The sequence below is a fragment of the Schistocerca serialis genome, chromosome 2 (genome assembly GCF_023864345.2).
Source record: "Schistocerca serialis cubense isolate TAMUIC-IGC-003099 chromosome 2, iqSchSeri2.2, whole genome shotgun sequence".
NCBI lineage: Eukaryota > Metazoa > Arthropoda > Insecta > Orthoptera > Acrididae > Schistocerca > Schistocerca serialis.
In genome coordinates, this window is record NC_064639.1 from 1,009,245,129 (window position 1) to 1,009,258,932 (window position 13,804).

A 13,804-nucleotide genomic window follows, 5' to 3' on the forward strand; every position below is an offset into this window, starting at 1 on the left:
CCGCTTTCATCACGTAACCTGCTTGCCCGCCGACAAACTGTACTGCGATCGACAGCAACATCTCCATAAAACTTTTTCAACCACTTGTGGCTGTTTCCCACTGCCTCGTTTTCACAGCATAGGAATTTTATGACAGCACGTTGCTTCTGGCGAACGTCAAGTGTAGCAGCCATCTTGACTTCATGCTGTGACGGCGCCACTCACGGGAACAGGTTGAACTAAGTTTGAAAACAAGCGGGTAGGATGTATCTACGGACTGTAAAACTTTCACGCATGCAGAATGAAAACTGTATTTTTACAAAAATAGTGTGCATTTCTTTTGGAGTGACCCTCGTAATTAAGTTTGTACAGAACCCTCAGTGCACGAATACTACTCGCACTTGGCCAATTTTTCTTGTCTTTTCCTCATTTAAATTCTTGTAGTAACAGTTGTACATTTTGATTGTGCTTCTAGGCAGCAAACCAGAGATATGATAGAAAATAAATAAAAAAATAAAACTTACGGGTAAGCTGTGAACCGCCTTTGATCTCGTGTCTGGGGCAACGGATGTGCGGCTCTATCTGGAAGTGCGCCGCCGCGGAGGATGTAGCTGCGGTCAACCGCGCCAGTACTCCGCCGTCCTGCCGGGAACAATGAGCGACGCAGAGCGCACGCCGATGGGGCTCTTAGTCGCGCTGGTGCTGGCGCCTACACTTCTGCTTCCAGGTGGGTCTCTCCTCTTCTCAGGGACACACACATACATCCGCTGCAGCGTGCGAGAAACTCTGCTTCTGCTCTTGTACTATGTGACGCGTATTCGTTTTGCACTAGGCCGTGGGCTAAAGTATCATTCTGTCTCTCACATTTCGTCTCCTAATGCTGGTGACGTCACGAGAGGCTATAAAGACTCAGACAGCAGCTTAAAAAACAAATAAAAGCTCAGCAAGCCGAACTGTTTGTATGTATTCATACGACAGTAGCGTCTTGGCGTCCATCAGACCGTTACTTAAGACTGCGAAGTCGCGTCGACAAGTGTTATGGAGCCTGTAGTGCGAAGAGTTGATGCTGCTATATTTGTCGAAATTCATTCCCTCTAGTTTTATGTTAAAGTTTATCCTTTTTTTAAATTTTTTGTGGCCTCTTTTTACATCATAACATAGTTTATCCTTTTTAGAGCGAGGTCACAAAAAGGCAATGATGTTTACGTCATTCGATGCCCCACATATTGTCTGCCACAGTATTGTCTGGTAATGACAATAGGGGTGGGAATGGAGATATCAGGGAGTGGAGATATCCAATGGTGAGCACAGCATGAGGCTACGGACCATAGTTGAACTGCTTAGTCCACGAGCAACTCACAACACTGCCATAGTGCTAGCGATGTTGCTACAAAGCAGAGCGATGGCAACGACGAGCAAAGTAAACATTGCATTATATCATGGCCACCTCCCTCTTGGCAGTCCCTCCCCGGAGATCCAAATGGAATGACAAGTCAAGTAAATCAGAATTTACATGCTGGACTTGTACTTACAAGAGGAGGCCGCCAATTGTGAAATTCAGATTCGATTCATACTGCGCATAATAAAAGCTCATGGACAGAGGTGTAATGTGGCAAAGCACCAAGATGCAGTTCTCAGCCATTGTCGAGAAAATTGACAGTTAAAAGAAACCGTTGCGGTGAAATACTCTCTACGATTACAAATTCTCTACAGCGTCGTGGCGCAGCGGTAAGCGCTCGGGTTCGTAATCTGAAGGTCGCCGGATCGAATTTCGCGCTACGCAACTTTTTTTTTTTTTTAGTATTTGTTTTCTATAATTCAAATATATATATATATATATATATATATATATATATATATATATATATATATATGTGAAATACAACTTGTATTTCACAAATGTTATTAATTGTCTTCATAATGTTAACCACGTATAGTTAACGGAAGACGTAGAAACGATATTCCGAAACGAATACGTATAGCGTAAGTCAAACGTTCGAATTAGAATAGAGACCCCACGAATACAAATTTGCTGTGGCAGGTACGAAATATAAACTCCGTTACTCGCTCGTTACACTTGAATGACACATGTTGAATGGGCCGAAACGAGCCGCCGCATAACAGCGTAGTTGCCTGCTAACTTCGAAAGAAGGTAGATGCGGTCCCTAGCGCAACTTATAACATTGTCGAAAATCAGTGCGGACGGGAGAGCTTTGGTACACCCTGTTAAAAAAAACGGAAAAATGGAGGCGGTACAATTGGAGACCGATCCGCCTTCACCAACATGCATAAGCAATTCATTAATACTTTATATATATATATATATATATATATATATATATATATATATATATATATGAATTACAAAAAACTAATATTAAAAAAAATTGCATGGCGCGAGATTCGATCCAGCGACCTTCCGATTATGAACCCAAGCGCTTAGCGCTGCGCCACGACGCTGTAGAAAATTATTAATCGTAGAGAGTATTTCACCGCAACGGTTTCTTTTAACTGTCGATTTTCTCGACAACGGCTGAGAAGTGCATCTTGGTGCTTTGCCACATTACACCTCTGGCCATGAGCTTTTATTATGCGCAGTATGAATCGAATCTGAATTTCACAATTGGCGGCCTCCCCTTGTTAAATATGAATGAAAGTCGTCAGTGTATAGGTGATATTTGTGTTGGGACGACTAGAAATGACACTTTTATTCAAAGAGAATAATTACACTGAAGTAACGACGATTCATGCAGGTGCCCTGGACGTACAAAAAGCAGGGTATGGTGCTTAATAGGGTGAGTAATAACCACGGACAGCATTGCACAATTTGCAATGTGTTCCCATGCTGACCACTAGGTTGGCAAGGAGTTCTTGTGGCAGAGAATTTCATTTCTCCATCGGCGCAGCTAACAATTTCTGGATGCTGTGGTACATGTGGACGTACTAGAATACGTTTCCACAATGCATCCCACGTGTCACTGATGGGATGTAAGTAGGGTAGGCCCCTCCATACACTGAATATACACTCCTGGAAATGGAAAAAAGAACACATTGACACCGGTGTGTCAGACCCACCATACTTGCTCCGGACACTGCGAGAGGGCTGTACAAGCAATGATCACACGCACGGCACAGCGGACACACCAGGAACCGCGGTGTTGGCCGTCGAATGGCGCTAGCTGCGCAGCATTTGTGCACCGCCGCCGTCAGTGTCAGCCAGTTTGCCGTGGCATACGGAGCTCCATCGCAGTCTTTAACACTGGTAGCATGCCGCGACAGCGTGGACGTGAACCGTATGTGCAGTTGACGGACTTTGAGCGAGGGCGTATAGTGGGCATGCGGGAGGCCGGGTGGACGTACCGCCGAATTGGTCAACACGTGGGGCGTGAGGTCTCCACAGTACATCGATGTTGTCGCCAGTGGTCGGCGGAAGGTGCACGTGCCCGTCGACCTGGGACCGGACCGCAGCGACGCACGGATGCACGCCAAGACCGTAGGAACCTACGCAGTGCCGTAGGGGACCGCACCGCCACTTCCCAGCAAATTAGGGACACTGTTGCTCCTGGGGTATCGGCGAGGACCATTCGCAACCGTCTCCATGAAGCTGGGCTACGGTCCCGCACACCGTTAGGCCGTCTTCCGCTCACGCCCCAACATCGTGCAGCCCGCCTCCAGTGGTGTCGCGACAGTCGTGAATGGAGGGACGAATGGAGACGTGTCGTCTTCAGCGATGAGAGTCGCTTCTGCCTTGGTGCCAATGATGGTCGTATGCGTGTTTGGCGCCGTGCAGGTGAGCGCCACAATCAGGACTGCATACGACCGAGGCACACAGGGCCAACACCCGGCATCATGGTGTGGGGAGCGATCTCCTACACTGTCCGTACACCACTGGTGATCGTCGAGGGGACACTGAATAGTGCACGGTACATCCAAACCGTCATCGAACCCATCGTTCTACCATTCCTAGACCGGCAGGGGAACTTGCTCTTCCAACAGGGCAATGCACGTCCGCATGTATCCCGTGCCACCCAACGTGCTCTAGAAGGTGTAAGTCAACTACCCCGGCCAGCAAGATCTCCGGATCTGTCCCCCATTGAGCATGTTTGGGACTGGATGAAGCGTCGTCTCACGCGGTCTGCACGTCCAGCACGAACGCTGGTCCAACTGAGGCGCCAGGTGGAAATGGCATGGCAAGCCGTTCCACAGGACTACATCCAGCATCTCTACGATCGTCTCCATGGGAGAATAGCAGCCTGCATTGCTGCGAAAGGTGGATATACACTGTACTAGTGCCGACATTGTGCATGCTCTGTTGCCTGTGTCTATGTGCCTGTGGGTCTGTCAGTGTGGTCATGTGATGTATCTGACCCCAGGAATGTGTCAATAAAGTTTCCCCTTCCTGGGACAATGAATTCACGGTGTTCTTATTTCAATTTCCAGGAGTGTAGTATCGTTGCAAGAACTCCCTCCCCCCCCCCCCCCCCCCCCAATCGATGCAGTTGCGCATTGTCATCCATAAAAATGAATTCAGGGTCGAATGCACTCCTCAAAAGTTGCACCTGGGGAAGTAGTCACAATAGCGTTGACTGGTGAGTGTGTGGTGTTCAAGGATTTGGAGGTGAGTAGGCCCATCAAACATCATGCCTCTCCATACCACAATGCCTGGACGAACAAAAAGATCACGTTCGTAATGTTTGTAGTGCATTACTTGTTTCTATCTCTCGCCATATGAGGGTGTGTCAAGTGGTTCAAATGGCTCTAAGCACTGTGGGACTCAACATCTGAGGTCATCAGTCCTCTAGACTTAGAACTACTTAAACCTAACTAACCTAAGGACATCACACACATCCATGCCCGAGGCAGGATTCGAACCTGCGACCGTAGCAACAGCGCGGTTCCGGACTGAAGCGCCTAGAATCACTCGGTCACAGCGGCCGGCGAGGGTGCGTCCTGGACCACTACTCACACTGCATCGATTTATCCGGAAAGTTCACGCGATTCCACTCTTCGTTGGTCCAGTCCCTACGTTCTCGGTATTATCACAAACGCTAACGCCGATGTGCGGGTGTCAATTGAACACAACGTACTGGTCGTCGGGTAAAGAGAAAACCCGACGCAGGTGCCCCACCGTCGTGGAACCTGAGACTGTGTGCCTTCAAGTTCTGTCAAATGCGGTTACAGATGCACCTGCTGTTTCTCATGGGTCCATGGGTCCCTTCTCGCCTGCTGCACGGTGCTGCGGTCATTCATCTGTTGCTGTAGTACTTCGTGGCTGACGACTTCATCTCTTTCGGGCAGCAGTGCCTGTGGTTTGGAAGGCTCCCCATGCACGTGAAACAATACTGTGAGCGCTACCAAAGTCCTGGGCTACACTCGCCATACTTTGCCTTCTTCCAGTTTCCCGATGATTCGCCCCCATGTGAAGTCATCCAAAGGTTGCTTAAGGACGATGTTATAATGAAGAACACCACCACAGTGCAATGTAACTGTTTGCTGACTGACGTACACTGCCTTCTTTGCCTCGTGTTTTGAGGCCAGCCACATTCGGCCCAGTAGTCATGCTGACCTCATGCCATGTGACGTCCAGCTTCCTGTGCGACACTGAGAGACCTCTGACACATGTTCCCGCACTTTCATTCAACTCCACCGAATAGTTAACATGTCATGTTACTTTATCTATCTCGTAGTATGTGATCATGCCACTGGGCTTACTGCATTACTCGTAAGTTCATCCCTTGTGATTTTTTAATGTTGATGGGAGTATTTATAGTTAAACAATATGAGTTATGAAAGCAAATATATATATATATATATATATATATATATATATATATATATATATATATATATATACTCCTGGGAATGGAAAAAAGAACACATTGACACCGGTGTGTCAGACCCACCATACTTGCTCCTGACACTGCGAGAGGGCTGTACGAGCAATGATCACACGCATGGCACAGCGGACACACCAGGAACCGCGGTGTTGGCCGTCGAATGGCGCTAGCTGCGCAGCATTTGTGCACCGCCGCCGTCAGTGTCAGCCAGTTTGCCGTGGCATACGGAGCTCCATCGCAGTCTTTAACACTGGTAGCATGCCGCGACAGCGTGGACGTGAACCGTATGTGCAGTTGACGGACTTTGAGCGAGGGCGTATAGTGGGCATGCGGGAGGCCGGGTGGACGTACCGCCGAATTGCTCAACACGTGGGGCGTGAGGTCTCCACAGTACATCGATGTTGTCGCCAGTGGTCGGCGGAAGGTGCACGTGCCCGTCGACCTGGGAACGGACCGCAGCGACGCACGGATGCACGCCAAGACCGTTGGATCCTACGCAGTGCCGTAGGGGACCGCACCGCCACTTCCCAGCAAATTAGGGACACTGTTGCTCCTGGGGTATCGGGGAGGACCATTCGCAACCGTCTCCATGAAGCTGGGCTACGGTCCCGCACACCGTTAGGCCGTCTTCCGCTCACGCCCCAACATCGTGCAGCCCGCCTCCAGTGGTGTCGCGACAGGCGTGAATGGAGGGACGAATGGAGACGTGTCGTCTTCAGTGATGAGAGTCGCTTCTGCCTTGGTGCCAATGATGGTCGTATGCGTGTTTGGCGCCGTGCAGGTGAGCGCCACAATCAGGACTGCATACGACCGAGGCACACAGGGCCAACACCCGGCTTCATGGTGTGGGGAGCGATCTCCTACACTGTCCGTACACCACTGGTGATCGTCGAGGGGACACTGAATAGTGCACGGTACATCCACACCGTCATCGAACCCATCGTTCTACCATTCCTAGACCGGCAAGGGAACTTGCTGTTCCAACAGGACAATGCACGTCCGCATGTATCTCGTGCCACCCAACGTGCTCTAGAAGGTGTAAGTCAACTACCCTGGCCAGCAAGATCTCCGGATCTGTCCCCCATTGAGCATGTTTGGGACTGGATGAAGCGTCGTCTCACGCGGTCTGCACGTCCAGCACGAACGCTGGTCCAACTGAGGCGCCAGGTGGAAATGGCATGGCAAGCCGTTCCACAGGACTACATCCAGCATCTCTACGATCGTCTCCATGGGAGAATAGCAGCCTGCATTGCTGCGAAAGGTGGATATACACTGTACTAGTGCCGACATTGTGCATGCTCTGTTGCCTGTGTCTATGTGCCTGTGGTTCTGTCAGTGTGATCATGTGATGTATCTGACCCCAGGAATGTGTCAATAAAGTTTCCCCTTCCTGGGACAATGAATTCACGGTGTTCTTATTTCAATTTCCAGGAGTGTATAAGCGTTGGTCTTAATGTAATGGTTTTGTAACTATGATCTGAAAATTTATAATATATCATTAGGTGTTTTACCTTACACGTAACATCGTTGCTGTCGTGTCCCGTCTGTTTTGGAATTATTACTTTCTCCCAGGAGTAGAGTGGAGATGTATATTAGACGTTACTTGTTTTCCAAATATGCTACTTTTCTGACAGTTGGATGACAGTGGATCAGCGATGTTACATGTTTACATAGTTACCATTATAAATAAGTGTAAGTAAAATTCATTGTTTATTATCATTTTTTTCATATAGGTTTGTTTCTCTCTATTTCCTCAAGGATGTTCAACTTCCTTTTTGCGTAATATGGAGAATTTCTAGTGCTTCGTTTATGGGTTTTACATCGTATGTCTCTGCTTGTAAATGCTGAAAAAATGTAGATGGGTTGTTTTCACTTTCTCTGATGAGGTCTTTATATCTAATTTTGAAGTTTCTACCAGTTTGGCCAATGTAGAATTTTTTACATGTGTTACACGAAATTTTGTAAACGCGGGGATTGTTGTGTATGGGAATTTTCGAGCTGCCGTTGTGAATTTTGTATTTTAGGCTGTGTGTATTTTGAAATGCAAATGCGATGTCGGTTTTGTTGAATAACCTCCTAATATCGTGTCGGACCTCTATTCACTCGCCGTAACGCAGCAACTCGACTTGGCGTGGCCTCAACAAGTCGTTAGAACTCCCCTGCAGAAATATTAAGCCATTATGCCTCTATAGCCGTCCATAATTGTGGAAGTGCTGCCGGTGCAGGGTTTTGTGCACGAACTAGAGCCTCGATCTTATCCAAAATATACGACAGGATTCATGTCGGGCGATATGAGTGACCAAATCATTCTCTCGAATTGTCCACAATGTTCTTCAAACCAATCGCGAACAATTGCAGCCCGGTGGCATGGCGCACTGTCATGCATAAAAGTTTCATAGTTGTTTGGGAATATGAAGTCCATGAATGGCTGCAAATGGTCTACACGTAACCGAACATAACCGGAGTCAATGATCGGTTCAGTTGGACCAAAGGACCCAGTCCATTCCGTGTAAACAGAGACCACAACATTATGGAGCAACCAACAGCATGCACGCTACCTTGTCGACAACTTGAGTCCATTTCTTCGTGGCGTCTGCACCACACTCGAACCCTGCCACCAGCTCTTACCAACTGAAGTCGGAATTCATCTGACTAGGCCACTGTTTTCCAGTCCTCTAGGGTAAAGCTGATCTCGTGACGAGCATAGGACGGGTGCTGCAAGCGATGTCTTACTAGTAACAAAGACGCTCTCGCGTTGGCTTTCTGCTGCCACAGCCCATTAACGCCAAATTAACGCCGCACTGTCCTAACGGAATCGTTCGTCGTACGCCCCACACTGATTTTTGCCATTCAAACGGTGTTACTTGACTGTTAGCACTGAAAACTTGCGTAAACGCTGCTGCTCTCGGTCGTTAAGTCAGGACCGACGGCTGCTGCGTTGTCCGTGGTGAGAGGAGATGCCTGAAATTCTGTATTCTCGGCACTCTCTTGATACTGCGTATCTCGGAATATTGAATTCCCTTACGATATCGGAAATGGAATGTCCCATGCGTCTAGCTCCAACTATCAATAAGGGTTCAAAGTCTGTTAAATTTCGTCGTGCGGCCATAATAAAGTAGGAAAACTTTTCACAAGAAATATCTGAGTACAAATGACAGCTTTTCCAGTACAGTGCCCTTTTATACCTTGTGTGCGCGATACTACCAGCATCTGTGTATGTACATACCGCTATCTTATGATTTCTGTCTCTTCAGTATTCTTAACTATAAGCACTCTGTAACTGACCTTTGCCGTGTGTTTAGCTAACTGCAATTTAATTTGGCTGTCGAACTTCTTCTGAAGCGTTTAGGCGAGACACTATTGGGTTGTTTTATTTAGCAAAAAATTATTCGACGGTCGTCACTGGTCACCTTGATTTCGATTTTCCACTAAAAATAGTGGCTGCATCCTCCACCGGGACAGTAACTGTCACGAAACTTACTTTGAGAAATTCTCCGTGAGATGTGTTGCTTCTGTTTACTATCGATCGTCCCGTTTTGTGAGATCGAATTTGGGAAGTTAAATCCTTTCCTTTAGTCTGGAACAGTTACTCAAGTTAATTTTTTATAAAGCTTTGTTATTTTTTTAAATCTTTTAGGAACTATAATGAAACTGACAAGATATTAACTGACATGCTTTCAGCACTTTAAGACCTTTCACAGTTCAGATAAAGTTAGTACTTGTTATTTGAATAAAGAAAATATGCTTCATGCAAATGAATGTTACTCACGTGATGTAGCAAAGCGACATATGAAAAATACGTAATATTACGACTCCTTAGGTTTAAGGAAACACTGCAGCTACTGCTCCTGCTGTTGAGTCATTTCAACGTAAGATTTAAGGAAAATTAAGTTTATTTTCAAATCAGACAGTAAGACTATGAAGGTAAAAGTGACAATATATTGAACCAAACGAGTTGAATTAAGTCTGACTCTCCTTTACAGTAATGACAGTTTAAAACTTCGTAGCTTCTCTCAATAAGTGCAGTGCAGTTGATGATGCTGTGGCAAGAACACCTCTGCCAATTCTACACGTCTCTGGCTAAAACGATGTGACAATGGTGTCGCGAAGGCTGCACATACTGTATTTGGCCTACTTTATTCAAAGTTTTTCAATCGCTGCAAACACATAATTGAGCGCAGTAATTCTCGCAACCACGGGTAGTAATTATCAAAGACAATGTTCTAATACAGAAATATTAGTAGATATTTGGTGCAAATGGTAACACAAAGTGCAAAGTTCTGCGGAGTGCAGCAAACAACACGACTTTTCACTGTCGCTGCTGTCTGGCAACTTCTGCAGTGCTCAGTCTGCCCGCGGTAAAGTTTTTTCCGTGTAACTGGTGTTCTGAAAACGGAAATCGAGAAAGCTGGATCTACTCCTATAACAACAATGTCCACCAGGTCTGCCTATTTCGCATTTTCTCCTGTAGAAAAGTCGTTCCCCAAACGGAAATGACAAGGGCAAAAATGGGGCCTCGTTCAAGCGTAATGGCATCCTTCTTTCCTATGCATATTTTGCTACTTTTGCAGTAATAAATAATATTAAGTTTCGGGATGAGTGCAGACCATACATAAACGATTTGTTTCATTTTCTTAACTGTAGAACAGTAATTTAATTCTGTACTTGTCACTGTAATTAAGACTTTATAAAATGTACCGAATAAACACGTCAGATCTCATCAACACACTACATAGATCTAGCGAAGCGGAGCTGTAGTTAACACACTGTACTCGCATTTAGGTGGAAGACGGTTCATACCCGCGTCCGGCCATCCTGATTTAGGTTATCCGTGATTTTCTTAAATCGCTTCAGACAAATGCCGGAATGGTTACTTTGAAAGCGCGCTGCCGACTTCCTTCCCCATCTTTCCCTAACTCGATGTGATCTCCTCCCCCAAATCAACCAACCAACACGCTATATACATGGGCCGTAATACTGTTGCACTAGACTACCACTACTGTCGCTACCGTATCAAGCCGCCTGCGCAACTTTGGGTTAAGTTACTTTGTGTGCGCCCTATTATATCTCTTGTATAGACAAATTGCCCCTACCGTATATGAGGTTGCGGAGTATAGATGTAGCTGTAGCTGTAGACTCAGGGCTGTTGGTTTGTATGCCAGACGTCTGTAGACCTGTCTGTAACTCGTGGCAATACAGGGAAAGACTTTATTGTGGAGTTAGTGTCCTCGCTAACCCAACTGCGCTGTTCCTAGATAAATTCCGCTTCTGTCTGTGGAACTGTTCACGTCGCACATGTGCCTCGGGGGGAGGGGGGGGGGGAGGGGCGTAGCCAATGTAATTACAGGAACATTACAGTGTCTGACAGAAAAAGGGGAAGTAGGCAAAGGGAAAGAGGAAGTGAAATGAAACTTCACGGATTAAACTGTTATTTCATGTTATTGCAGTGATCACAGATTCGAGTCAAATTTACAAAGCACTTTGTAGTGTGAGCCCATTTATCAGTATGATGTTGCACTTCTCTCTGGCCTAGTTGCACGAGGCGATTCGGTCGGGAAGTGTCATAAGGCTGTTTATCCTTTCCTGAGGCAACCTGGCCCACCAGCGTTGTAACTCATTGATGGTTACAATGTTTATGTTTATTCAGTATCTGCATCATATCGACGAGCTAAAATGACGTTAAAAATTAGTTTTCCTTCGCTGCGCGAGCATAACAGTTGTGAACTCCGTTACATGTGGAAGTTTGTATAGGTCCTGGAGGCCTGCTCTGATAGCCAAGGTGTTTAAGGCGACTGCTTGCCATAAGCAGGAATTTCGGGTTCGCAAACAGCTGAGCGTCAATACGTATACGCAGATACTGGCACTGGGACGGAGATGACGCCAGAGCTGGTTCTACACATATTCTATCGGGGACGGATATCAGGAATTTGCTGGCCGCGGTTCATAGAGACTCGTGTCATGTATGGATGAGCATTGTCCAATTGAAAAATGGTACCACCATGCTTTCGCATGAGAGGTTTGGTCAGTCACCACCAGCCGTGACATGTAGTGATAGCGGATGGCTCCCCACACCCTCACACCGCTGAGCCCCTCCAAAACATTGGAAGCAGGTTGCCACTCTGCTCACTGATGATCCATGATCCACCGCTAGCACAATGCGACGCTATTTATCCACAGTTTCCTGGTCACGGCATCACTCTAAATGCAGCAGTATGTGTGGGTGGTGTTAATGTCAGCTTATGCATTGGATGGTAATTCTCTGGTCCGGCTGTTGATAGTCTGCGACCAATCGTAAGGGATGATACAGAAACGTTGTAGGACGTCCATGACATGTTATCGGATTTCAGGCGCAGATGTGAAGGGGTTATGATGTTCTTGCTGCACAATACAGTGATTCTTACGGTGGTCAAAGGTGGCCGACTGGAACCTTGACGACGAATATGGCTGCCCTCACGTTCTCACCCAGTACAACACCGGGCCACTGTCACATCATATAGTTACTGCACGATTCCACTAGCCGGTCAAACGGAACCCTGCAATGACGCTTCTTTCAACCTCTGTCAGGAGCTGGTAACGCTATCTCGCAGGGTAGGTGGCATCTCATTACCCGTGTCCTTCACAATGATCTCTCAGCATCTGATGCCGTTCACGCCCGCTGGTATGCCCTACCGTTCCTGCTAACAAAATTAAACACGAATAACACTAATACTCTCTGGTGACCGTTCTGCCTGCCGCAGATAACTGCAACTCTATCAGGAAGAAGATGCTGTGATATGCAAATGATTAGCTTTTCAGAGCATTCACACAAGGTTGGCGCCGGTGGCGACACCTACAACGTGCTGACATGAGGAAGGTTTCCAACCGATTTCTCATACACAAACAGCAGTTGACCGGCGTTGCCTGGTGAAACGTTGTTGTCATGCCTCGTGTAAGGAGGAGAAATGCGTACCATCACTTTTCCGACTTTGACAGAGGTCGGATTGTAGCCTATCGCAATTGCGTTTTATCGTATTGCGACATTGCTGCTCGCGTTGGTCGAGATCCAATGACTGTTAGCAGAATATGGAATCGGTGTGTTCAGGAGGGTAATACGGAGCGCCCTGCTGGATCCCAACGGCCACGTATCACTAGCAGTCGAGATGACAGGCATCTTATCCGTATGACTGTAACGGATCGTGCAGCCACGTCTCGATCACGGAGTCAACAGATGGGGATTATTGCAAGACAACAACCATCTGCACGAACAGTTCGACGACGTTTGCAGCAGCATGGACTTTCGGTTCGGAGAAATGGCTACGGTTACCCTTGACGCTGTATCACAGTCAGGAGCGCCTGCGATGGTGTACTCAACGACGAACCTGGGTGCACGAATGGTAAAACGTCATTTTTTCGGATGAATCCAGGTTCTGTTTACAGAATCATGATAGTCGCATCCGTGTTTGGCGACATTGCGGTGAACGCACATTGGAAGCGTGTATACGTCATCGCCATACTGGCGCATCACCCGGCGTGATGGTATGGGTTGCCATTGGTTACACGTCTCGGTCACCTCTTGTTCGCACTGACAGCGCTTTGAACAGTGGGCGTTAGATTTCAGATGTGTTACGTCCCGTGTCTCTACCCTCCATTCGATCCCTACGAAACCCTACATTTCAGCAGGATAATGCACGACCGCATGTTGCAGGTCCTGTACGGGCCTTTCTGGATACAGAAAATGTTCGACTGCTGCCCAGGCCAGCACATTCTCCAGATCTCTCACCAACTGAAAGCGTCTGGTCAATGGTGGCCGAGCAACTGGCTCGTCTCAATACGCCAGTCACTACTCTTAGCCGGCCGAAGTGGCCGTGCGGTTAAAGGCGCTGCAGTCTGGAACCGCAAGACTGCTACGGTCGCAGGTTCGAATCCTGCCTCGGGCATGGATGTTTGTGATGTCCTTAGGTTAGTTAGGTTTAACTAGTTCTAAGTTCTAGGGGACTAATGACCTCAGC

The 13,804-nt window shown here is 47.2% G+C and overlaps 1 protein-coding gene across 1 annotated transcript in view; it reads left to right on the forward strand.

Moving 5' to 3' along the window:
- Positions 1 to 559: 559 nt before the first annotated feature.
- The window catches only part of LOC126458424 (uncharacterized), an 89,601-nt gene continuing 76,356 nt past the window's right edge, over positions 560 to 13,804 (forward strand). The window contains exon 1 of the mRNA XM_050095461.1: positions 560 to 706. Coding sequence (XP_049951418.1) covers positions 634 to 706 — 73 coding nt within the window. The 5' untranslated portion in view covers positions 560 to 633. The remainder of the gene's footprint in view (positions 707 to 13,804) is intronic.